This window comes from Pogona vitticeps, chromosome 2 (genome assembly GCF_051106095.1).
Source record: "Pogona vitticeps strain Pit_001003342236 chromosome 2, PviZW2.1, whole genome shotgun sequence".
NCBI lineage: Eukaryota > Metazoa > Chordata > Lepidosauria > Squamata > Agamidae > Pogona > Pogona vitticeps.
This window is the reverse complement of record NC_135784.1, coordinates 275485569-275512632: the sequence shown is the minus strand read 5'-3', so window position 1 is coordinate 275512632 and position 27064 is coordinate 275485569. Positions and strand designations below refer to the sequence as shown.

The window sequence follows — 27064 nt, the reverse complement described above, 5'->3', positions numbered from 1 at the left end:
GTGGCTCCTCGCCTATGGAACAACTTACCTCCTGAGATTCGTGCGGCCCCCTTGCTGGGCACTTTTAAGAAACAATTAAAAACACTCATGTATAAGCAGGCCTTCCCAACAGTTAATCCCAACAGTTAATTCCTGACGATTCTTTCCTTCTATACTCTTATGATCTTTATCTTCGTTTATTTGTAATGTTTTAATATTTATTGTTGCTGATTGTAAGCCGCCTAGAGTGGTCGAATCTGACCAGATAGGCGGGATAGAAATGAAATAAATAAATAAATAAATATTACTACCTGTGATTCACTCCTTTTATTTTGTCAAATCAATAAACACAGTTTTTGTTTTGAAAGAAACACTTGTCCTTTTTGAGTATTAAGGATAGGTTGGTGGCAGCAGTTTGAAGAAGAGTAGTGAGCACTCTAGGAGGCCTGAGTTGACAGAGGCTTCAAAGTCTCCCGCTACAATCACTAAAGTGTTTGAAAGGAATCCTGGAAGTTTAAATAGGGTTTCTAAGAATTTACCACATCGTACTATCTTAAGGGGAGGGAACTCTAGAAAGAACTTCAGATAGAGTTGGGAAATACTGTAGGGCTGCTTAGGTCTGCTATTTCTTATTTGCCTTCATTGCTCTTGACTGGTTTGTATCTTTGGAGTCACGAAACCAATTTGAAAGCAGCAAGATTTTCTGATGGCTTCCTACTAGACTGTGCAGTGGATGGAATACATCCAGAAAGATTAAACTGAATAACCTCTACAAAAGCCATTTGGTACACTATACATAAAGTTGCATTATAGATTTTAAATTGTTTCATTTAAAATGTATATGTCTTAAATTGTATTATTTGTTCTGTAGTCGGAGATCTCATGATGTAGGGTAGGATATAAATATTCTAAATAAATTAATACTGTGAGGATCAGTAGGTTGGCCCTGTTCAGTGGTGACACTGGAATTCTCAGTAAGTTCAGGAAATGCAAGATTTATATATATAACTCAAATCCTGACCCTATTGATAATCCTAAGGCCACTGAAATTCTTATGGAGTCAGAAAATAGCTTACAATTGTGGTTTGTTAAAAAAAATCCTGGTGAGTGAAGCTTGGACAGAGTGAATTCTTGGTGCATCCTTGATTAGAGTAGCACATAGCATAATTTCATGTTAAAAAGATGGATATGTTTCCAAAGTCTATTACATCTTGCTGTCTCAAGGCTATGAAGTTCCAGAGTAATAATAACAGTAATACAGTACATCAAATTGCAGTGGATTATGCAATTTGGCTATTGTTATGCTGATTTAGCAACATGATATATCTGACTTTGTAGCCAATTAAAATCCCTAGCAGTAGTTGATACATCTCTATAATTTGGCTTTCATGATGTAATGCAGAACAGACAATAGGAAGATAGGGTAACTACTGTTTTTGCTTGACCTCTCCCTAAGAGGCACTGCTTAATTTTGAAGACACTGGTTCGAGGATAGTGTTACGTTTCCATTAGAAACAAAAATGAAAAGCCTTGAACTAAATGCTTTTTCTGTCTGTTAGGCATGGTTGCAGAATACAGTATCTTTGCTTTGCACTCCTTAGTTCCCCACCCATAACCATTAATTAATAAAAATTTAAAAATTGTGTTTTATTTCTACAGCTGATTTAGCCAATTTGATGGACACAACTTATGACAGAAAGCTTCCTGTCAGCTCTCTTACTATATCTCGGGTAAGAATATAAACATCAATTTGTATTAAAAGTTAGCCATTTATAGATGTAACATTTTTCCCCTAGGAGATTTATAACTGATTCTTCTCCCCCACCCCAGATTCAGCAACACATGCTATTTCTTAGTAGAGATATTAAGGTAGTTCTTTGTTGATACAGTAATTTGATATAAGCCCTGTGCAAAAACAACTGAAATTATTTCTATTCTGCATTTTCTCATATATATTTTTAAATATACATACTGCTATTGAGCCAACGTGCTGTAGATGTAGCATTAATGTGTTGTAGAACAAGCTCTGCTTTCTAATTCTCTTGGGCTTGTAGATAAGATTCTAGCTTCCAAAGTGTCAGTAAATTATGGATGGCGTATAGAGGCCATATGTCTGTCAATTGTGCATCAAGGCAATCTGCTAAATTGGTTTCCCCACCCCACAAAGGATATTGCTTGGGGAAAACATCAGAGTTTTCTAGGGTGAGACGTTCTTGCAGTATCCAGATGCAGGTAGAAGGAGGACATTTATGAATGCATAATTACTGCTGAAAAATTATTTGTGTAAAAGCCAAAAGTATACTGGGCACTATTTTTAAAAAATAGCTTCACAGCACTATAGTCTGATGAACTATTTTATTGCCTGTCTTTCAGTTCTAGCCTCTAGTGTGTTAAAATTATGGGATTGTTGTGACAAGTGGGTACGGTAGCCGGGGGGGGCTGAGTGGTAAAGGCGGGAAACAGGCGCGGAGGCGAGTCTTCTTCAAAATTAACAAGTTTATTAGAACGAACATGCAACTCAACAGGATCAAATGGGTCCTTTAGAACATCATCAGACAACAAGTGATAACGCTTAGGGGGCCGCGGATCCCCACTCTCGCTGAAGTCTACCAGGGGGCCGGGCCAAAACGCTCCCGATCCGTCATCTGTCGTAACGGGGCACTTCTTACCGCGCACACCGTCCCGCAACAGGGGTGGCGGGCCCAATCTCCCTCCAATGGCCTCTGCTGGAACTCGGGCCCCGGCCTGATCACCTTCCGGCCACCAAGGAAATTCCGTGGGTAGACCGAAACTATCCATTCCAGTGGGTCGTATACGCGGCCGCTACGACCAGGTGGTAATGGCTCGGGCGATATGCCTCGTCCTTGTCCCCAATTAGGAAGGTCGCGCGCGAAGTCTCCAAACCCTCAGCCCCAAGCATGGGCTCCGTCTGAACCCCTCGGGTTACGTATCCTGCTAGCGCTCCTTCCCCCAGCCAACTGAATTCCCGCGCCTTTTCCCCCTCTTTTATGTCCTCCCACATGATTAAATCAAACTCCACCCCTTCTTCATCTGCCAAGCAGACTTCCGTGGGCCTCCTCTTCACTCCCTCGTCCTGCTCTATCTCAACCAGGACGCCCTCCACGCAGCCACTCTCCTCTGACTGTTCCTTTCTCTCGGAGGACGGCACACTCAGACTCACTCCTTCACACGCCCCCCTCTCCGAGTGGGCCGTCCTTTCCTGGCGTTCTCCCTCTTCCTCGCCCTGTCGAGAAAAATAATCTGCGTTAGAGTGGGCGCTCCCCTTTCTATATTGCACCTGAAAGGAGAATGGCTGTAAGCTTAAATACCACCGGGTCAACCGTGGGTTGGTATCTTTCATCCGGTTAAGCCACTGAAGAGGGGCGTGGTCAGTGATGAGAGTAAAAGGCGCTCCCAACAGATAATACCTCAATGCCTGGATTGCCCACTTGACCGCCAAAGCTTCCTTCTCTATTGTGGCATATTTCTGCTCCCGCACAGTCAATTTTTTACTCAAATACATTATGGGGTACTCGATTTCCCCTCGCCTTTGAGATAGTACCACCCCGATACCTCTGTCGGACGCGTCGGTCTGCACCAAGAATGGTAACTCAAAATCGGGTGCATAACGGCTTGGCAAGGCGGATAACACCTCCTTGAGCAGGTTAAAAGCAGCCTGTTCCGCTTTTCCCCAAGGTAATCCTTTTCCTTTCCTTTTTTTAGTTAGGTCAGTCAGGGGGGCGGCAATCTCTGCAAAGTTGGGCACGAATTGCCGATAGTACCCAGCTAGGCCTAAAAACTGTTGTACCTCCTTTTTACTCCTGGGCACCTCCCAGGAGACCACCCTCTCGACCTTGTCCGATACAGGCTGGATCTTTCCCCCTTCTACCTGGAACCCCAGAAACTGGACCCCTTTCCGCGCGATCTTACATTTTTTGGGGTTCACCTTCAGCCCAGCCTGTTCTATCTCTTTTAAGACTGCCCGTATGTGTTCCACATGCTCTTCCCACGTCTTGCTATAAATCAGGATGTCATCAATGTAAGCACCCGCGAACTCTTTCACTGGGGCCAACACTTGATCCATAAGTCTTTGGAACGTCGCGGCCGCTCCGTGCAAACCGAAAGGCATTTTTTTGAAATGGAACAAGCCCCTAGGGGTCACAAAGGCGGTCTTTTCTTTGTCCTCCTCCCTTAAAGGAATTTGCCAATATCCTTTAGTGAGATCCGAAGAGGTCAGGTAGACTGACCCTCCCAACCTTTCCAAAAGGTCATCCACCCTAGGCATGGGGTAGGCATCAAATTTAGAGATTTCATTTAACTGGCGGAAATCAATGCATAAGCGCATTTGTCCATCCGGTTTTGGGACCATTACTGGGTAACTCCTCCAGGGGCTACGCGAAGGTTCAATAACTCCTAGACCCAGCATGTCCTCCACCTCCTTATCAATAGCTTCTTTGAGGTGGTAAGGCCATGTCCTGTTACCAGCCCGGGTGACTACTCCCACAGGAGTATGAATCTCGTGGCAAATCAACTGAGTTTGCCCTGGGGTTCCCGAGAATAAGTGTCTGAAGTCATTCTCTATGTCATGCAGGTCTCTCTGTTGCAGAACATCTAAGGTCTCATCTATGGGCAAGCTTCCATCAGCCTTAAGCCAAATCTCTGTTTCAGGTCCAAATTCATTCTCTTCCACCTCCCCCCACAAGGCTTCCCTCTCTTTCCACTCCTTTAATAAGTTTACATGGAAGATGCCCTTCTTTTTGGTTTTGTCGTGCATATATATCTCGTAATCCACTTGGCCTATCTTTTGGATAACCTCGTAGGGGCCCTGCCAAGTGGTAAACAACTTAGCCTGATCAGAAGGCATCAATAACAAGACTTTCTGCCCCGGCTTGAATTCCCTCAATTTAACGTTCTTGTCGTATCTCGCCTTTTGGCCAACCTGTGCCTTGCCCAAATTGTCCTTGGCTATACCTGCCACCGTCCTTAGATGTTCTCGCATTTCTATAACATGTTGTACCGTGATGCGGGCCTCATCTGGTCCCTCCTCCCATTGTTCCTTCACCAAATCCAAAATCCCCCTAGGGTTCCACCCATACATCAACTCAAAGGGAGAGAACCCTGTGGAGGCTTGTGGTACCTCCCTGATGGCGAACATGAGGGGAGCCAACAAGAGGTGCCACCTCCTAGGTTTTTCCATGACCAGTTTTCTTATCATTCCCTTCAGCGTCTTGTTGAATCGTTCCACCAAGCCATTACTTTGCGGGTGATACACGGCGGTGTGGAGGGGTTTTACCTCTAGGAGGCGCCATAGCTCCTTTAATGTCTGACTCATAAAATTGGAGCCCTGGTCTGTGAGAATTTCCTTGGGAAAACCCAATCGAGAAAAAACCTGCATTAACTCACGAGCAAGCACCTTTGCGGTGGTTGTCCTAAGGGGAACCGCTTCTGGGTACCGGGTGGCATAGTCTATTATCACTAATATGTGAGTGTGTCCTCCTTGGGACTTGATCAGGGGACCCACGATGTCCAGTCCTATTCTTTGAAATGGATGGTCCATAAGGGGCAAAGGTATGAGCTCGGCCCCCTTTTGGGGTTTCCTCTGCGTCTTCTGGCACTGTGGACAGGTGGTACAATATTCCTTAATATCCCTCCCTAGCGTGGGCCACCAAAACCTCTGTTCCACCCGTGCCCTCATTTTCTCTTCAGCTAGGTGCCCTGCCAGCGGGACATCGTGGGCCAACTCCATCACCTTAGTTCTCCACTTAAGGGGTACCACTAGCCTCCATTCCCCCCCCTCATGCACATAATACAATAAATTCTTATCCATTTCCCATCCGGTTTGTCCTCTTACTATCGTTCCCGACGGTTGCGCTGCTAACAGCGGCTCTTGCAACGAGGCATCGTCCTGTTGCATGGCCCTCACTTGCTCCCGCGAGGTCTTCTGCAAAAAATCGGACTGATCTTCACCTTGCAAATCTTCCCCTTGCAACCCCTCTTTAATAGTCCCAACCGCGCGCGAACCAACCCAATCCCGTCCAAGCAACATTTCTCTGGAGAGTCCCGGAACAACGCCAATGTTCATACGTCTCTCCTCTTGTCCCACCTTAACATTGGCCCACATAGTCTGATACCTCTTGAGATCCCCATGAATACATCGGACTGAAAACCCCTCATCTTTTTTGTCTCCCGGCAAGTCTCGCACCAGCGTTTTCCCACACCCTGTATCAATGAGAGCTCTCTTCTTTTCCCCATTCACCCACGCGTCTATCTCCCATCGTTCCGAAGAGGGTGCCGCTGGTTCCTTTAAAGCCACCATTTGACCCACCCACGAGCAATCAGCCCCCGGGCAATTTTTCTTTACATGGCCAGGGACCCCACAGGAAAAGCAAATGGGCCGCCCCTCCTTGCCATCGCGCCATACCGCTCCGGGATTATAGATGGGGCGTCCGTCTTTGCCTTCCCTCCATCCCGTCCCCGGGGCGTAAATCCGTTGATCTACCGTGATCGGCCGGACCGGTTTGTAATTGAAAGGCTCAAACATTTTTCCGCGCGCCTTGGCTGGTCCGCTCATCTCCGCTCCCTGTTTCGCACTAAAATTGGGTGCTGAAAGTGAAACCTCTCCTCCACGCGGTCTCGGCTTCTCCGCCCAGGGGGCGGGCGCTTCCTTGTTGACTCCTTCCGTGTTGCTATAATCCTCCAATAGGGTTATCGCCCGCTCTAGTGTCTTCGGGTTGTTTTTCTGTATCCAATCCTTGGCGCCGGCCCCCAGTGACTGTACTAGTTGTTCTAGGACTACCGCGTCGACTATCTTCTCCCCGCTGTTCTCCATTGGTTTTAACCATCGCATGGCGTTGGCGCGCATCCGTTGCGCCACTGTACGAGGGTGGGTCCCCGGCTTCCATTTGAGCTCCCGCAGCCGCTTCCTATAGGTCTCCTCCGTGAGATTGAGCGTGCTCAAAATGGCGTTTTTAACCGTCTCATATTGGGTTGCCTCCTGTACGCTCAATGTATCCACCACCTCCTGTAATAGCCCTGTAAGGCAAGGGATGAGGACCAAAGTCCACTGGTCTCTCGGCCACCCTGCCGCCAGCGCGACCCTCTCGAAAGTGTGCAAGTAAGCTTCGGGATCGTCCGTGTTTGTCATCTTTTGCATCCGGATTGGGGCCGGTCCCGCCACCAAGCTTCCTCGCACACTCGCCACGTTTTTCGCGCCCTTTTCCTCTTCACCTCCTTGCCCACGTAACTGTCTCGCCATCAATATCTGTTGCTCCGTTAAACTCTCAATAAGCTTAGCCTGTTTCTCCATGGCTTCCCGAATCCTGGTCATCTCCTCCTGTCCCGCCAGGAGCGCACCCCCGGCCCCACGTTGGGCGCCACTGTGACAAGTGGGTACGGTAGCCGGGGGGGGGCTGAGTGGTAAAGGCGGGAAACAGGCGCGGAGGCGAGTCTTCTTCAAAATTAACAAGTTTATTAGAACGAACATGCAACTCAACAGGATCAAATGGGTCCTTTAGAACATCATCAGACAACAAGTGATAACGCTTAGGGGGCCGCGGATCCCCACTCTCGCTGAAGTCTACCAGGGGGCCGGGCCAAAACGCTCCCGATCCGTCATCTGTCGTAACGGGGCACTTCTTACCGCGCACACCGTCCCGCAACAGGGGTGGCGGGCCCAATCTCCCTCCAATGGCCTCTGCTGGAACTCGGGCCCCGGCCTGATCACCTTCCGGCCACCAAGGAAATTCCGTGGGTAGACCGAAACTATCCATTCCAGTGGGTCGTATACGCGGCCGCTACGACCAGGTGGTAATGGCTCGGGCGATATGCCTCGTCCTTGTCCCCAATTAGGAAGGTCGCGCGCGAAGTCTCCAAAACCCTCAGCCCCAAGCATGGGCTCCGTCTGAACCCCTCGGGTTACGTATCCTGCTAGCGCTCCTTCCCCCAGCCAACTGAATTCCCGCGCCTTTTCCCCCTCTTTTATGTCCTCCCACATGATTAAATCAAACTCCACCCCTTCTTCATCTGCCAAGCAGACTTCCGTGGGCCTCCTCTTCACTCCCTCGTCCTGCTCTATCTCAACCAGGACGCCCTCCACGCAGCCACTCTCCTCTGACTGTTCCTTTCTCTCGGAGGACGGCACACTCAGACTCACTCCTTCACAATTGTCTAGGGGTGGCAACTGAGGGCTCCCCAATGCCATTGGACTGCCATTTCCTCTTGTTCTTCACTGTTGGCTCTGCTTTCTAGGGCTGATGGGAGCTGCAGTCCAACAAAATGTAGAAGACCACTGATTTCCCCCTCTGGCCATAGGTGTCCTGCAGTGCTAGAAGGAAGCTGCTTTTGCTGAGTTAAACTGTCCATCTAGTGCCATTTGGGAGCAGCTCTTGTGGATGTTAAGCAGAATCCTATAGTTGCTACCACATTGCCCTAATGAGAACAGCCAGGGATTGTACGTGAAACATTCAGCATACTATGGATGTACTGTACGCTTATTACTGAGCTATCTCTTCTTCAAAGGAGTATAATCATATTGATACCTCTTGTTATTTTTTTTCCCATTGTTGAATGTGTGTCTCTATTCACAAGCCTCGTTTATATTATTGGCAATAGCTGAAATTTGTTGTTACCATATTCTATAAGTCAGTTGAGTATTGTATCAAAAAACTGTTTTGTTAAAAAAACATCATGCAGTTTTTCCATTTTCATGGCATGTCCTGTGATTCAACATGTCCAAGGAACAGCAGCTGCTCCCTATTTGACTTCTTCCTGTTCAGTGATAATTACACATAACTCACTATATTGCTGCCGTGCATAATGTATGCCCTTAAGCAGTGAAGCTGAGAGGATGAGTGATTGTTCTTCCGTTAACGCCCAGGGACTAGAGAGCAGGTGGCTGCTCCCCTACCCTGATAGATACTGTGAAAGGGAGGCCCACCTGTTAACTTGGTGCTGATTTGATTTACACACCAGCAGTATCTATGAACCTTCAGGTCAAGTCTTATGAAATCCAGTGACTGTGGTCTCAATTCTTCTCTTTTCGTTCTGGATGATTCTGCGAAAGGAAGGAGGTCATTATTTAGCATTTTTTCCGGTATCTGGCTTCCCAGATTTTAACTCTTGCCTAATGATGTGGAATGCTCAAGGCCCTGAAAAAGACAATAGCCAGTGTAGGTTAATATTCTCATGGCCTCTTAGAAGTTTATGCATTTTGTATTTTAAAAAAATATACATGTCAAACTATTTTTTGTACAAAAAAGCTAACTCCTATGTTTTATGAACTATGCAATCAAACTCATTTTGGCTCTATCCCCATATTACATTTAATTTTTGCTTTTGCTTGTAGAGCTATAAAGGACAGCCAAACCAAGCACTAGATTTTGAGTCCTTCTGATTTCTATTAAATAGTTTGAGTCATCTTCTTTATGTAGCTGAAATTATGCCAGCCACACACATGTGAAGTATGAGCAGGTGACTCTTTCTACCCACAATGGAATTAAGACTGAGCAGGTTGAATTTCAACAGGATTAATGTGTCTCCAGTTGTATTCCTAATTTCATCGCAGGTCATGCAGCTGGTGCACTACTAGGAATTCAGTCAGGGATTCATTAATTAGTGGCTATTTACCTATCAGGGCAGGAGTAAATATTCACTTGGATTTTGGTTAGAGTTTCTGTTGAAAGTTCCACTTGTTCAATAACTAGTGTCAATTTCACTCACTCAGTATTGGGCCCTAATATTTACTAGCTACCCAGATATACTTTCTCACTAATTTTATGTGCACGTAAAAATGAAAAACTCACATGAAGAGTTCAGGTTATCATCCATTAGGACTTAACATGTTTGTATTCAGCATATAATTCAAGGACTTTTGATTATTGGTTTACCTTGTAAGTCTTTGAAGATACATGTCAGATATAGATATATTCAGTCACAATCTGCTCACTTGTTCAGTCATTCACACACACACAAATCTGGACACATAGATCTATATATTGGTAACTTAATTGACTTATACTTCTAAAACATCCAGTTATGAAACAAATCCTTTTAACATATATGGATTGCTATTCATCTTGTCAAAAATGTATTAAAGCAAGGATAATTTTACATAAGGATACATTGTGCACTTCAAAATGTCCATTTCTAAAACTTTTTCTCAGTTTGTAGATAATATTGCTTCACGTGAGCAAGTGGATCAAGCTGAATACTATCTTTACAAGTAAGCACAGTTTTTGATTTTCTGATGACCATTTTGTAAACTGAAAAAGCCAAAGGTGTTAGTATCTGCTTTTCTTCCAGCTCTTGGTTGTAGTCAGTGAAGTGTTGCTTTCAAATAAAGTGAAATCAACCTGGGTATTAATGGTGGCAAAACCTACAAGTACACTCACCAGCTTGCTGCTGGAAAGTACATATTTTGCTCCAGTGAAAGGATGGAACAGTGGAGAGCCCCAACATTTCTTAAATGTCTTGGCAAGTTCAAGGACTCTCTTTGATGTCATTGTGTTATCAAAAGTTTTGAATGGTTTTTAAAATTAGTATTTGCATTCTTTGAAAAATCTTCTATCGGTGCAAAAAACAGCCAACCAACCTGCGGGTTCAAATGAGTTGGTTCATGTGTTGGGACTTAGATCCCATTAATGTTTGGTCAGTCATCTCGTTGTCCTTTGATACTAGCCATACCCCACAACAGCCATTTTGTAGTTGGTTTGAGCCAAATGTTTGTATGTGTTTTCCCATTTTATTTTTAAACTTTCATATTTCTTGTGGCAGCCATTTTATGGATGGTTTCAGCCAAATGTGTATATATTTTATTTATTTTTAAAATTCTAACAGTCTTTTAAATCAACTATTGAGAGATGATATCAAGGTACTTCTATCAAGTATGAAGTAGCTTGAGGACAGAACAGTTATTTTTAAAAAATTGTCAAGAAATAAAGATCTGAACAAGCAATCCTTTTAAGATTGTTTGTGTTTTTTCATGTGCTGATTAGCTGCTCCAGTGGACTGTTTGGAAAATTTAAAATCAGATTTTTCAAATTTAAATTGGATTTTTCATTTCAATCAGATCTTTTATTATTGTTAATTATTTTGTTTTATAAAACTCTTATACAGTGATACTTGTAATGTAAAATATGCTGTAGCTGAAGTATCTCAATGTGGAATAGGGATTATAAATTCTAATTTTATATTGTGGGATAATGTATTCCTATACATTTTACTGAAATTATAAAATAAGGTCCAACAGTTCTTGGATTGGGCCTTAATTTTACGGGGTCCCATAGACACAGGAGGTATGGACAGCCAGACAGGTTGTGGAATGATGGAGAATAGTAAAAAAATAAATAAAACCCTCACTCATTTCACAATTCTAAGGTAAACTTCAGAAACTGAAAGAGCACATGTGAGATCCAGCTGTGTCAAAGCCGTTGGGTGCTCTCAAGTTGCTTTCACCATGCCAAGATGGATTTAGCAAACTAGTTTCTGCCAACAGTGAACACCAATGGAAGTACGGTCAGAATTCTTTCAGTGTGATACTTCTCACCCAATTACTCATGTAGTCAAATGAGAGTGAGAATAGTAGCACAGCCTTACTGATGTTCATATAGCAGAATTGAGGTTAAAGCTCCCTTTACTTGTGGTACAGCTACTGTGGGTGTGAGTCTGTGGTTGGATTGCTTGCCCTTGGCTGATTTCAGAATCCTCTCATGACAAAAAGTACTTGTCAAAGTAAGTGACCTTGTGGAAATGGCTCATTTGTGCCTTGCACTTCTTTATTATTACTGTAAATAAAATGGCTGTAAGCATTTAAAATGTGGCACCCTTCTGTTGCCAAATGTCAGAGGCTGTATGAAAAATGATTTGCTGAAAAAACAGGAGTGTTGGCACTGGGAAGAGAGTGTAGTGTGCAATGAGGCCGCAGTAATCAAAGGTTTAAGCATCTTGCTGTCTTAAACCTCAGAGACAGTCTTCATTTGCATATATTCTCAGCATCAGAAATGTTTAATTACTGTTTCATTATTAGCTGTCCTGCCTTTGTGGTAGCAGCTGGGACGTGGGGTTTAGAAATCGGAAGAAGGTCAGTAGGAGCTGGAAAACACAGATGGCAGCCAAGATGGTACAGTAAAGACAGCTGGCAACCTGCCTAGAACAGGTATTGCACAACACTGTTAATATACAAGCAAACTTTACAACAATGTAACTCTTTTTAGAGTCATTTGTAACAGCAGTTACTTGTACAGCTTGTAATTTCATGTAAGATTTTAGACTTAATCTTCGTAACTTCAGCATTTGCAGGAAAGGGATTCTGTAAGTGGGCAAGTGTGAGGGAACCTATGAACACAGAATAGGAATTAGTTTTATGGAAATCAGTGTGACAAATTGGCCAGGTCTTGCATGCAGAAATTTGGAGAGAGGCGTCTGTGAGACAAAAGGGAAGGATTCAATGATATTTCACTGTCCATTAGCCCACAACATCCTGGAACTGTGCCTGCTTGGAAGACTAATTACAAGGCAAGCTGAGCACAACCCCCAAATGGAGAGGTTTTCAAAAGTGTTAAGTGATCTATTTTCAACGTTTGTGATCTGTTTAGCCATCCCACGGGTCGTGTTGTCACTTCAGTTGCACTCTTGACTTGGTTTTGAATTTCTTTCTGCTTGAAACCAGCATATTCCTTATATTGTGTTACGAAGTTAACAACAAGGTAGCGTGCATTAATTTTCTGTTTTTAAAGTCAACAAAGTGAGTACAAAGAAATAGGAGAATGCATTTTGCAATATAGGGGCAATTCTTTACTTTTATTTGTGAATATGAGTGCAACAGGCAAGTATAAACATGCACTCAGAGACTTGTGTTTGCTAATAACTGCCTGTTTAAAAATGTACACTTAAGAGGAAATTAATTTTTTCCACAGCATATCCACACCCCTACAACAACAGCACCAATATCAACAGTAGCATCAATAACATCATTAAAAACAACATTTTAAATTTTTGAGAATAAATTTGTGACTTTCTTTTAATTTGGGGAAACTAGTGGACACAAGGAGAGCTTCTTCAGTAACTCCCCTGCCTGTTTTGCAAGAAAACATTTTGGAAACAATAGTGGCCTTCCAAGGTCCAGAAATCAGGGTGTGTGGTTCCTGTACCTCTTGGGGCCTCCCACTTCTACATTGCACTGAAGTAGCTGCATAAAATGATGGTGATTAATTAATGCACTTTCTTTGGGATTAAATAGATGGGCAATTTGCCCATTATTCACTGCAATATGACTTATTACTTGGATGTCCTTCCAATGTTCCTTTGCTGAGTTTACCTTCCAATGTTTACCTTGCCTTCAAAACAGCAAACAGGAAAAAGAATTTTGTACACGGCAGTGATAGTCAAAGGATGGGATAGGAAAGCCTGAAGCATGTGTCACTGGATTTTGTGGGTTAGAAAGGAATTAGAGGGTGGATTTCCACATTTCCCAATGATAATGAAATAGTAGATGTAACTCGTTAGGCCTTTACATATCTGTCCTGTGTGTATAAGAAAATTTATCTGCAAAAATACACAGTGAGGGTCACATGCCAAGGAAAATGGCAGGTGTAAGAAGATGTTTCTCAGGTTTGTATAACACAATATATTTATAGCTGTTGTTTGTCAGCTTCGCTTCCACAGCTGCTCACTTAATTTCTGTTTTTGAAAAAATTGCTCTAGGTGTATATTTCTTGTACTGTATAATAAGTGGCCTTAAATGAGAGAGAAGGGAGATGTTGTTTTCTAGTGCCTTGTACAATGATCTAGTCAAATTTTAGCATGTTGTTCTGGAACAGAAGATTCTGCATTCAAATATAACTTTTGAACCCCTCCAAACTCAGTACTACTATTCCATGTGACAACTGCTTTCCAATGTCTGAAGCAAAATTTTTCCTTATTTCTTACTATTTAAGGCGAGAAACCAAGGGTGTGTGCCTTCATTGTACAGCTGCACGTGGCCCTTGCTGTACTTTTTTGTCTTAGAGTTTTTGCCCAAGGGATACCCGTAATTGATTCCTTTGTTAAATGAAATCATGTAGTGCAGGATGTACTTAGCTTGCTTTTAAGACAGATAATACTGTTAAGATGCATTTCCTGAGCACTTTTAGCTATGTAAACAATGTAAACAAGGTGCACCAGGCTCTTGGAACACTCCTGAATAGGTTATTTCTAGAAGATATGAGGTATGGGGGTGCATAGACCTTATTTCCAAGGATAGTAGTGTTTCCAGGATGGTTGTGGGAGTCCTGTTCATCTCAGAAACAAGGTAAGTGTGCCTTGCACATATTTTGGGGGGAGTGTAAAAGAAGCACTAATGAATTTTTGCTGCTAGTTCAGTAAATTTGGCTTTGGTGGAGCACCGTCATCAGTTGGTTCCAGGGGATAAACTTAGCCCATGGACCTTTGAAAGTTGCTCAGTTTTGAAATGTAGATGCTGGAGATATTTTTCACCACAAAAAACATGAGGAATTTTAACTCGGATCTAGCCTTCCTTTCTAGAAAACATAAGGATAGCAGAGTTAAAGAACATGAAGAATGTCTTGCAGGTTGATTGGGAAAACTGAACATCTTGGAGATGATGGTGGTAGGGTCTCAGAATGCCAAACATAGGATGGATTGTTTCTGTATTTGTGGTAAAGCTTTGTTTTAATCAGCCGTATCACTTAAAAGCAACTGCTGCTTTTAAGTCTCCACATGGCAGTTGCCATATGGTAGCTCATCTGTGTGTTCTGGCTTGTACTGGAGAAGCGGTTTTAATACTGTTGTTGCTTCAGGTTCTTGTGTTGGCAGATCTCCCCGATGAAGTTTCCTACCCTGATGCTTTGGAGTAATGTCTTAAACCATACAGCTGCTGTATCAGGAACAACTAATTCTCTCTTAAACTGTTGCTTGTTGTGGTTGTTTGAAGTGGCCCTTAATTCTCTCTTGCTTGTTTCTAGTGTCTTTGTTTGGCTATTAGCTGTCCATTACCCAAAATCCTTAAGCAAAGTTGATTTGGATAAAGTGATTTTTTCCCCTTATATATTCTGGGTGTAAGCTAGACCTTACCTCTTTTAATGTCCCATGCCTCACAATGCTGAGTCAAAACCTATGTTCCACTCTTCTTAACAGTCAACCAGCTCTGAGCAAATTGGAAAGGTTACTTTTTTAGAGTACAGTTCCTAGAATTCCAGAGTAAGTATGACCTGTGTTGTACTCTTAAGAAAGTGACATTTCTAGCTCGTGCATTGGAAATGATTACTAACTGCCTTAAGTACAACCACGGCCAATATATGATTCAGGCCAGCCCCCTTTTGCATTGCATCTTCTTATAAAACTCTCTGTACCCTTTGGATTTATTGACAAGCAGCTGCTTGTGGTAGCCCACCTGCTAGCAGCATGGCACATATACACCCTGCACTTCTCTGACACATGTCTTTTTGAATTACAGTCCCGCTGTTTCTCATACGTAGATACATAGAAAAAGGAAGTATATCCTCTTTGGTTTTATATATCAGGACATAATAAAAATCATCTGGTCTTTAACAGGTCTGAAAATTAGATAAACACAATCTCAGATGAGCAACAACACATGACATATTGCACCATGTTATGGTTTCTTTTACAGAAATAAAGCCAAACTGAAGAAGCCATGTGTGAAAAACTAAGTACACCTTATGATTAAATATCTTGTAGAACCACTATTAGCAGCAGTAACTTGAAGTAATTGTTTTCTGTATGACTTTGTCAATCTTTCACATTGTTGTAGAGGAATTTTGACCTACTCTTCTTTACAACATTGCTTCAGTTCATTGAGGTTTGTGTGACATTTGTTTATGCACAGCTCTCTTAAGGTCCTGCTACAGCATTCAAATTGTATTGAGGCCTGGACTTTGACTGGGCCATTGCAAGACCTTGGTTCTTTTCTTTTTCAGCCATTCTGTTGTAGATTTGCTGGTGTGCTTGGGATCACTGCCTTGTTGCATGATCCAGTTTTGGCCAAGCTTTAGCTGTCAGATAGATGGCCACACATTTGACTCTAGAATATTTTGGTATACAAAGAAGTTCATGGTCAACCCAACGACTGCAAGGTGCCCAGGTCCTGTGGCTGCAAAACGAGCCCAAATCAAACAAGACCCACCACCCCTGTGTTTGACAGCGAGGTGTTTGTACTGATATGCTCAGTTTGGTTTTCGCCAAACGTTTCACTGTGAATTATAGTGAAGCATCTCCACTTTGGTTTCCTCTGGCCAAAGAACATTGTTCCCAAAGTCTTGTGGATGATGCAACTTTGCAAACCTAAGCTGTGCTGCCATGTTCTTTTTAGAGAGAAGAGGCTTTCTCCTGGCAGCCTGTCCAAACAAAGCCATACTTGTTCAGTCTTTTTCTAATTGTACAATCATGAACTTTAACATTTAACACGCTAACTGAGGCTTATATAGTCTGAGATGTAACCCTTGGGGTTTTTGCAGTTTCTCTGAGCATTGCATGGTCTGGGGTTAATTTGCTTGGATGTCCCACTCCTGGAAAGCTTGGCAATTATCTTGAATGTTTTCCACTGTAGAATGATGGACTTTAAATTGTTTGGAAATGGTCTTATAACCTTTCCCAAAATGATGGGCAGCAACAATTGCTTCTCTATGGTCATTGCTGATGTGTTTCCTCCTTGGCATTGCATTAACACATGCCTGAATGCTCCAGACGAACAAACTGTTAAATGTATTCTCAAAGGCTTTCACGGCCAGGATCTGATGGTTGTTGTGGGTTTTTTGGGCTCTTTGGCTGTGTTCTGAAGGTTGTTCTTCCTAACATTTCACCAGTCTCTGTGGCTGGCATCTTCAGAGGACTGGAGCAGGAACTCAGTCCATGCTCTGTTGCTGTTTGTTGGATAGTTGAGTATTTATAGATATAGATAGCTATTGCTCTCTGTGTGACTAAAGAAATGAATTTGTAAGGGTTCTTTCTTGGATTCAAGTGGATTTTCAACACACTCTAATTCAGATTCGTTTACCACACACTCCTGATTTTGCCTTCAGACATTCAACATTTATTTTGAAAACATAAAAAAAACCCTGTTTACATCCACTCTAACACTCAGCAGCTCTTATTTACCCAGTGGGGTGCAGAAGGGATTCTTAGCTTAAATCAAGAACAGTTTTTCTGTTCTAAGGAGTCAATATCCATGAAGTCCAACTCTGTTAATGCCAGCTTTGGTGGTATTGGCAGCAGGGACAGTTCTTCTCCGGTCAGGTACTTGCTTCCCAGCAATCCATATCTTGGGTTGATTTCCCGTGGTCCAGGGGTTCGTACCTCTTGGTCTCATGAGAATACCATGTTCCCCCCAAAATAAGATGGTGTCTTATATTATTTTTTTGCTCCAAAAACGTATTAGAGCTTATTTTCAGAGGATGTTTCTTTTTTTTTTTTCATGTACAACACTCTACATTTATTCAAATACAGTCATGTCATCCTCTTCTGGTTGCTACACAATGGTGGAGGGCATGGCTTTACTTAACTGGGGCTAATTTTTGGGGTAGGGCTTATATTACAAGCATCCTGAAAAATCATACTAGGGCTTGATTTCAGATTAGGTCTTCTTTTTGGGGAAACCGTATATCCATGTGGCCCTTTCTCTCTTTTCCCTTTCAATTTTAGTTTGTTCTTTATTTTTCTACCCCATACTCTGGCCTCTGAGGTTTTTGTCCTATCACTCTTCTCCTCCGCTCAGCTTCTTCCTAGGGTACCATGAGTCTCTCCCATTTATTAGTCCATGGGTTCTCCAGCCAAATCCACTCCTGACCTAGTGGGAGTATCTTTTCTCTCCTTTTTCCTTCAGCCTCTCCAGTTTCAAGTACTCCCTCCCTCGAAATCTCTTCCTTGTGTATCTCTCCTTCCTCTTCTTCTTTCTACTCCTCCCCCCCCTGCCACTTCTGCCCCACCCGGTCCAGTCTCCCCACTTTTGCTTCCCACTCTTTCTAACATACATTTTTATTTATTTATTTATTTATTTTATTTGGTTTATATCCCGCCCATCTGGTATAATTATACCACTCTTGCCTCCCCTGCTACATCCTCCCTTTTGGGCTTTCCCTCTTTCTCACTTATCTTCCTGCTAGGTGTCCCCTCTGTTCCCTTCATTCAGTCCCATCTGTGCTTTAGTTTCTAGGTTTCTCTCCCCTTTCTTTGCCAGAATGGATGGCATGGGTGGGGATGACTTTAGATATTCACCCTTGTTCCTCACAGAATTATAGTCCATTAAAAACTCACAAGGAAATAAAAGCAAATTCAAACAGTGGTTGTTTTTTTAAAGTTGCCATAACCATCAGTGTACTCTTCCAGCCTCAAATGGTGACCTTGCCACAGGGTAGGCACCATTTGTTAAATGGTAACAGTGTCTGGAAATAAAAAAAACAGAGCTCAATAATTTTTTAGAAAATCAATGATCAAGAGCAATGGAACAAAAAGGAAAAGTAGAAATACTGCTAATCATCATCATCTTAGAACTACAGAACTGTTAGGGATCGTATGGATCACACTGCAGAATCAAACCTTCAATTACAGTGGTGCCTCGCATAGCGATTGCTCCGTATAGCGATGAAATCGCTTTGCGATGGACTTTTTGCCATCGCAAAAGCGATCACTTTGCGATGGTCCCTATGGGGAAATTTCGCTTTGCGATGATTGCAGGGAAGCAATCATCGCAAAGCCTTAATTTTCAGCCAGCTGATCGGTGGTTTCAAAATGGCCGCCTGCTGTGTTTCCTCACTTAAGAGGCACCGAAAATGGCTGCCCCTATGGAGGATCTTCGCTTAAAGGTGAGTTTTTAGCCCATAGGAACGCATTAATTGCGTTTTTATGCGTTTCTATGGGCTTTTTATTTTCGCTTAGCGATGTTATCGCTTAGCAGCGATTTTTTCTACACAGATTAACATCACTAAGCGAGGCACTACTGTAATGAACAATAACTCATATTATTTTGGGGTTCAGGGTTTCAAAAACAGTTTTGAACTATACATGCTCCTTATCATTGGTTGAATATTGGAAATTGCAACCTACTGCACTTAAAAATAGGAAATAGTTGTGAGAGACAAGATGTATTATCCTATTTCAGCAACATACATACAGTACATGTATCTCTTTTTATAGAAAGCAGGCATCTCAAGTCTTACTGGCCTCATGCCTTTTGCGTCTTGTTAATTACAGAAATAACTGGCCAATTCAGACTTGTGTATTATTAAAATAAATCCAGACAGGTTTCAGAGGCTTTGTTTAAACATGGAGAGATGTGTACTTTTTGACAGTAAATGGAGTATTTGCCAGTATGAGTATGTGATTAGCTAGTAGGTTGTCAACGTCAGTGAATTTGCTGCCAGCTGTTGAAAAGACACATCTCCTCTGATTGTGCAGTGAGCTCGCATTCAGCGTTCAGAGCTGCAGCAGAAAAACGTTTGCTTATTGTAGTGAAGAATTAGTTAAGAATGTGACTGACATCTCTAATGGTTTTAGGGGGCAGATTGAAAAACTGGAACCTGTCTTATTTGCGTTTGAGTGTGTAGAATTTCATTTGAGAAGAAATGCAGCTAAGTGGTGAATCTGGTGTATAAGATTTACTGGAAAAGCAGTATGCCTTTGTGCCTCATGGAGTCCACAGTTGCTAATATGTGGATAATGTTTCCAAAGTAAGGAAAATATTTTGAATAGGTCACTCCCTACCCAAAAAAGTAACAGGGTAAAACACTGTTCAACGAAGTAGGTTGTTGTAAATTAGACTTTATTGTGGTTTTGCTGGAACCCTGGAAAGCACCAGAGAATCTCTTATCTGGTTGCTATAGCAACAGCTTATTCCATCACTCTCCAGTGTTTTCCTGGGCCTATCGTAGCATGTGCTCTAACACTAGATTATTAAAGGAATTTGTATTCAAATCCAGTAATTTTCAGCTGCATAAGCCTGTAAGGTGTTTTTTTTTTAATTTTTATTTTTTTAAAGTGAGAAATCTTTACTGACTGCTTTCTTTACAGTCAGTTTAGGCTTTCAAAACCAGGTATTACTCTGCTTGGCTTCTTAAGTGTTTAACCTACAAATAGAGTTTAGTTCTATGATGGAACTAGTATCAATTTAACATTTATGTGTGAAGGGGGAATATTCTATTTCTTCTTCTACAGAAAAATCTTCCAGTGTGACCAAAGCCACAGGAAACCAGTTTCAAAATGCTGTTTCATTAGATGTGCAACTATGAACACTTAAAGGGTCAAAAGAGAAAACTTTGGTCTCTTTTTCTTTCCTTTCTTCAATCCTACAGTCAGTTTTTAAAATTGAAAGGGATGCTTGTTTGTTTTAAACAAATATATGGATGGAAACATCCGGCTCCTTTAAGGAGGTGGAGTGGGGAGTGTCCCAGGCAGGCGCTGGAAGTTGTGCGGCTGGAGGAGTGGGACTCTTTGGGATGGTCGTGGTTGGTTTTGTGTTGCAGCTTGCACACTTGGGCTCAAAAAGGTTCATGACTGTAATTAGTGAAAAGTGGTTTTTAATCTTTCACTTACTAATGCCTCTAAGTTATTGAAACTCTAAGTGTCAGTTGATGAGAAAAGAGGTGGACTACGGAACTGGGAACTTGAAGCTATTCTACTCTGTGAATACCTGCACTTCTGCTGCTCAGTTAGAGAAATTTAACCCAAAATCAAAACTCTGGAACAGGCCCTTAATGAAAGATAATTCCATAACTGCAGGCAACCAGTAGGACTGCATCCCTCAAAATCTGAAAGGCTATTTAAAAACTAGCTCCTAATAATCATTACCATGTTTTCAAGAATCCATTGTTATTACTCATTACAGTGCTTGGGGAAAAATTATTTTCCTTTGCTTGTTTGCTTGCTTTTTTCTTTACAAACAAAACGAAAGCCAATAAAAAACATTGCTGGTCACACCATAAATAAAGTTTGTTCTCACATACAATATTACTTTTGAAATTTTAATCATTAGGACTCCCCATTTCCACCAGTTGCTTCCACGGTTACTCCTTATGGGCAGCTACATTACTTGAAGTTGCTTACTTTCAAGCTCTGGCTTTCTTTTGTTTTTTGTCTGTCTTTTTACAGCAGTGGTCAGGGAACAGGGGTAAATTACCCCAAATGGGGTAAAAATGAAAATCCTAGGGGGTAATGAGGATGGTCACAGCAGGCATTTTACCCCCAGGCATTTTATTTCCAACGATGCTGTGTGTAGGCGGGTGTTCCGTCGCGGGAAGAGCGAGCCCTGGTGAAGAACTGCAGAGGGCACCCACCTGCCCTCCTCGCTTCCAAAGTGTGTGGGGGGGGAGGGCGGCGTACCAGGCCAGCTGGACTCTTTGCCCGGCAGAACCCTGGCTGGGGCTCTCCTTCCTGCCCGCACCCACCTGCCTGGTGCGCTGGTGAGGATGCCCCCTTCCTATCCCTCCTCACCTGAGCTCATGGCCAGTGGACATGCTAGCCCTGCGGTGCCTGCCTCCCCTCGCCAAGGACGCACTTTCCCAGCAGTGTGGCAGCTCCACACTGGCTGCCTGGGTGGTGGCCACAGGTCCCGGGCAAGCGCAGAGGCGGGGGGAGGTTGGCAGCGGACAGCGAGAGTCATGGGGGGGGTTAATGTCGGCGTATATAAAATTTGGGGGGGGGGAAGGTAAAAAAGTTCCCTGACCCCTGTTTTACAGTAATCTCAGAGGGAAATGACAATCTGTGGAACAGTTTCAGTGACTTTGGACAAGCTAAATTTCAGAGTTGTAAGCATTCATCACCCAACTCCTTCGCTCCCCCTAATAAGTGATAATTTCTATGAAAGCAGAGTGTGCCAATAATTAGTCAGTTTTAGAAGAAGTAGCCATGTTTGTTTGTGCTTGCATATCATGCAAAAAGAAAATAAAAATAAAAAATAAAGACAATAACATTGTGGCACTTAATGATTAACAACTATATTTTCATGTGAGCTTTCATGGACAGATCCACTTCCTCAGCCCCACTCTTACGTTTAAGGAAATGGATTTGTTCATGAAAGCTCACGTTAAAATATAACAGTTAAGTCTTTACGGTGCCACATTTTCTCTTTAATTTTTATTTTTGTTTTGTTTTTGCATAATAACTGGTCAGGAATTTTGTATATGGATTCAATCCATAATGAATTGTTTTACAATACAAGACATGTTTGACAAAAGCACACTGTACCCAGATTTTGCATGTCCTTAAACATATGTCAAATCATGGACCCTGGCTCATGATTCTGAAGTAAATCTCTTTTAGATAACCAGAAAATTAGTGCCAAAATCCTCTTATGTAGAGCTACACTGATGTAGCACTAATGACATAATATTTTAGATGTTATCTGTTTGTAGACTGAGTTGTGTGACTCAGTACACAACAGATAATGTCTAGAGTGATGTCTTAAAGCAGTTTGCCTCCAAATCTGATGCACAGACCTGGGCAAAGTGCGGCCCACCGGTCGTCGATCCAGTCCAGTGTTCAAGCACTTGTTCAAGCCCAAGACAGATTGGATTTCTCTCACTGAACAAGTTGAACATCAAAACCATTTATAGCTTTTTGTCTAAAGGTGATCAGTTGCTTATCTTTAACATACCACAAAAAAACCTCTTTAGTATTTGTGAAGATTAAAATAAAAACAATCATAACATCACTGTTTCATTTTTTTTTTTTAAATAAAGTTGGTTCGGCTCCTGAACACAGTTCAGATTTTTCATGTGACCCCCCTATAGAAATTAATTGCCCACCCCTGCAGTAGCATAACTACATAAGAGTATTTTGGCTTAAATTTTTTTAATTCACTGGTTTTAGCTGTGCTGTGTCATAATGATGGCTGTAATACAAGAATTAAAATGACACTTCTCACTTTACATTCTTTACCAAAACGTATTACCAGATTTAGCAGCTCTTTTTCAAAGGGCGAATGGATAATGTTCATATTTTCACAGCTTATTAATTGATAAAAGTAGATGATTAGGTAAAAAGCAGGTGAAGAAGGAATCAGCTTCGTTGTCCTTTTAAAATAAAACACTACAGTACTTTGTTTTGTAGTTTGCTGCTGTCCCTTGATTTCAGTAATTGTTTGAAAAGCCTTTGTTCATTGGGCCCACTGTCATAGTTGTTAAATAGATTTGAGACATATTGTATGGAGGTCATGCTTTTCCCTTAATGCCACTGGAAATTTTAATGTTTTACAATGCCGGAAGAACTTGTCCTTCTGTTACTCCCTGGGACATAGAGTTGCTGAGTTAAAACATGTACTGTGTCTTTTATTATAAGACGTTGTACACTGAATAGGTTGTACAAGCGCTTGAAAAGAAGTCTGGGCATGTGCATGCATACATCTAAATGGATGCAAGTGTTGACATATGCAAGGAGGATAAAAGGAAAGCTTCTTTTACTCATGCATGATTAAAAAGGAGCAAAGGGTTTTGTGGGGCAGTTTTCTTTGACATTGAGGCATGATCAGTGCCTCTGGGCTTTCTCCCACTGCTTGCAGCTTGAAATGGCAGACAAAGGAGATTTCTTGGTGACGTTCTTCCAAGCCCTCTGAGCTAAGCCTGCCCAGCATCTATTTGATCATTCAGCTTTGTACCTAAAAATATGCCTGGGAAGAAAGAATGTGGTGTTTCAAGCTCAAGCATTAACACGTAACTGCAACTTGCATTTACAAAGTGGCATTGGATTTGTTCCAAGGGATCAGCTTATTTCTGGTTGTTTGAAACCATCATCACTAGCTAAAGTATTTGTTTCCTTGTCAATTTCCTCTAAATGCATTTCAGAATCTGAATCAAGCTAGAAAAGAAATCTGTTTTGTAAAAGTAAATGAACATCTACAAATGTCCAGGTGATGTGCAGGCAGCTTATGCCATTGCATCTCAAGCAGATATATAGAATCTATTTCATTTTGCGCTCCTGATTGGACATGGTTTCTTAGGTCATGTCTTAATATGGAGACAAACACACTGGACTCTTTCAGCCACAACTATGAATGTACTACATGCCAGGTAATGCTTTTCTCTATATGTTATCAATGCATAGTGGGAGAAGTGGCTTTTAAGAGCAGAAAAAGTAATGTTCATCATTTTCCTAAACATAACATACACACTCCCAGTCTCCCACTGTTTAACGTAGGCTAATTCAAATAACATTTGAGAGCTTGTAGATGAAATAATTCAGCAGCAGACTGCTGTAATTGTGCACAGTCTCCTGTTAATTCCAGTTTTCTTTGTCTTTGTTATAAATCCCTCTTTCACTCTTTTGTTTTCTTTGTCTTTTTAAGTTAGAGAAAGACTGAGCACTCTCTTTGTCTGCAGTCTTTCCCTGGCTGCATGAGCTTAGTTCCTTTGAAACCGGCAGTTCTATGCATGCGTTCCTGGATGTAGCATTAAAGTTTATGTACTTAAAATGCTGCAGACATTCTGCGTGTGCACAGTATAAATACTGTAGTTTATATGAGCATGTCAGTACAGCAATTTGCCACATGGTGGCACATAAGAGAACTTTAAGATCCTTGATGTTTTCAAATACTGTATATAACTAAAGTGCAGCCTACAGTTCACACTGTACTGAAAAAAAAAGCATTCTGCTTTCACAAGCATTTGCTATGTTTAAGTTCTAAGTAAATATCTTTAGGATCCATACATTGTACATTTATTGTCCACTAAAAATACAGTTTTGACAGAGTTGGGCAATAGCAACAAAGAGATTGTTTGATTTCATCTTCTGTTTTCAAAGTCATATACACAAGATTGCACTTCCTTATTCTTCTTAATGAATATCAGTTAGCGGTTGGCTTTGCCTCCCGACTATCAGGAATATATGTCAGAGTCTCTCTTCCACCTAGAGTACAGCTGAGATGATCGACAATGATTGTGTTGTCTAGTACCAAATTGGTTAAAGGCAAGCTACAGATTTTTGTGGCCCTTCTACCATGGGTGCCCACTATTCACTCTGTCCATCTTCACAGCCCTTTTCTTTTTTCCTCCCTCTCCCTCACTCCATGTTAATTCCCTGTTCAGCCGAAACACAAGAGCCAAGTACAACATGAAAAGGTAGGATAGGGTTCTGTAGTCAGGCCGGAGTCTCAAGATTTTGGAAACTCAAAACAGACAGATGGCTCTAGCAAGATCTCCAGCTCAGCAGAGATTTTCCTTTTAGCTGTTTTGAGCCAGGTTACTCCTCCCAGGATCCATTCTCTTCCAGCAAAGTGAAGAGTCTTAAAAATGTAGTTCTCTAGCTTGCTGAGTTCAGTTCTGGACTGTGTTTCTTATACAGAGCTCTCTCTTTTTGTGCCAGAGAGTAGGTTAATATAAGCCTTTCAATTGCCTTCTGATGTTTGGGAATACATTCCAGTTCAATGATGCTAAGAATCTGATATATTGATATGCTTTGCATTAATATTAAAGCACAGGGCTACATCAGAGTTCTCTTTCTCTTTACAAGAATACTTGATTACTGTGTGCAGGAATACAGATGACTGCAAACCGCAGGGAAGCCACTTCGTTTCTTCACTGAGTACATAAGAATTGCCAGAGGTTGTCTCTTCATTTACTTCCATATTTTTGCTTTCGTTTCCCATAGCTGCTTTTCTGCAGTCTTGGAATGCAATCCAGCAGAGTAGATTTGATTTGAATTACTATTCAAAAAAACTGGAATTTTTTGGCATGGAAAAAAAAAGACTTTTTCTTAACATCATTGACTTTGCACCACATTTTAAAGTAAAATCATCAGTACACAGAATTTTAAAAATCAGTGAAAAATTATGTACAATTTAGCTTCTAAATATCTAAATTTTTAAAAACTGGATTTTAATTTTTTTTAAAAAAAACAATTGATCAGAATCTTATTCCCTTATGTGATTGTGTAAGCGTTCCCTCCTCTCTGGTGGGCTCTCTATCATGTGTTAAAATTGTGCATATGCTTGCATGCCTGAATGATCAAAAAGGAGCAAACAAGAGGGGGGAAACTGTTGTGCTGTTGTCTTACATGTGCAATTTTCTGTTTCAGAATGTAAACTGTAACAAAATGAAAAGCAGTCATTCTAATTCTCATTGTGTGTATGCTATGTTTTCTTAGTTCTTTTATTTGTTTGTTTGTTTAGATTTCTACCCTGCCCATCTAGACCAAAGTTCTTTCATATGTCATGGAATCATGGATTTTAAAGCCAACAGTAATGAAAAAGACAAAAGGATTTGCTACATAGATTTCTCATAAGATGCTAAGAACTTCTTGGATCAAAAATCAACATTGAAGTACTAAAGTGAATGAAATTCTAAAACATATTGCGATGCCAAAAGCTAGGATGCTTTGGTTGCGTAATGAGAAATTAAGAGTATAAATTGATATAGCTCATCATTGTAGATAATATAAATGTAAAGGAAGTGTAGGAAATAGAAAAAAACATATTGACTGAAGACATGCAAGACGAGAACTGCTGGATAACTCAGTGATTTAGGCATCTGGCTGCGGAGCCAGAGATTGGGAGTTTGATTCCCCACTGTGTCTCTCTTTGACGGGCTGGATTTGATTATCTATAGGGTCTCTTCCAGTTCTGCAGTTCTAAGATTATTAATGATATTGTTCTTGTTGTTGTTTTGGATGCATCACAGTGTCACTGCTTCGAGATGCTGCATCCAAAGTCCAAATAGCCATTATGGTATCCAAGGCAGTAGGAGAGAATCAAGGAGAAGAATTAAAATATAATGACCATTACATTGACAGTGACTGTGAAAGTGGCTATTTGGAGTGTATGTGTCTGCATTAATTTAATGCTTTACTCTTAGAAAATCATATTTCTGTCTGGAACCTAAAAATACTGTTGTCTAATATAAAATCATTGAATTCTGTGGACTTACAGTCTAGTACGGTAATGGAAAAAGAAAGTAAGAAAGACATTTGCAAGAGAGCTGTGGATTAGATTCTGTAATCTTCCTTTTCAGTGTGAATCCTAAATCAGAGAAGTCTTAACCCTGTCATGTGCAAGGAACAAAAGGGGGCCTCCTCTTTATGGGGAAAAGATCATTTATTCTTGCAAATAAGGGCCAAAAGAAAAAATCTGGCTGAGAGTGAACTGTGGCATCAA

General features: G+C 41.7%; 1 protein-coding gene across 2 annotated transcripts in view; it reads left to right on the top strand.

Annotated features, from left to right (window-relative positions):
• The window catches only part of MRPS27 (mitochondrial ribosomal protein S27), a 62670-nt gene that overhangs the window by 15417 nt on the left and 20189 nt on the right, over positions 1–27064 (top strand). For both annotated transcript variants that reach the window (XM_020790257.3, XM_072992631.2), the window contains exons 3-4: positions 1639–1709; positions 10140–10198. In XM_020790257.3, coding sequence (XP_020645916.1) covers positions 1639–1709; positions 10140–10198 — 130 coding nt within the window. The remainder of the gene's footprint in view (positions 1–1638; positions 1710–10139; positions 10199–27064) is intronic.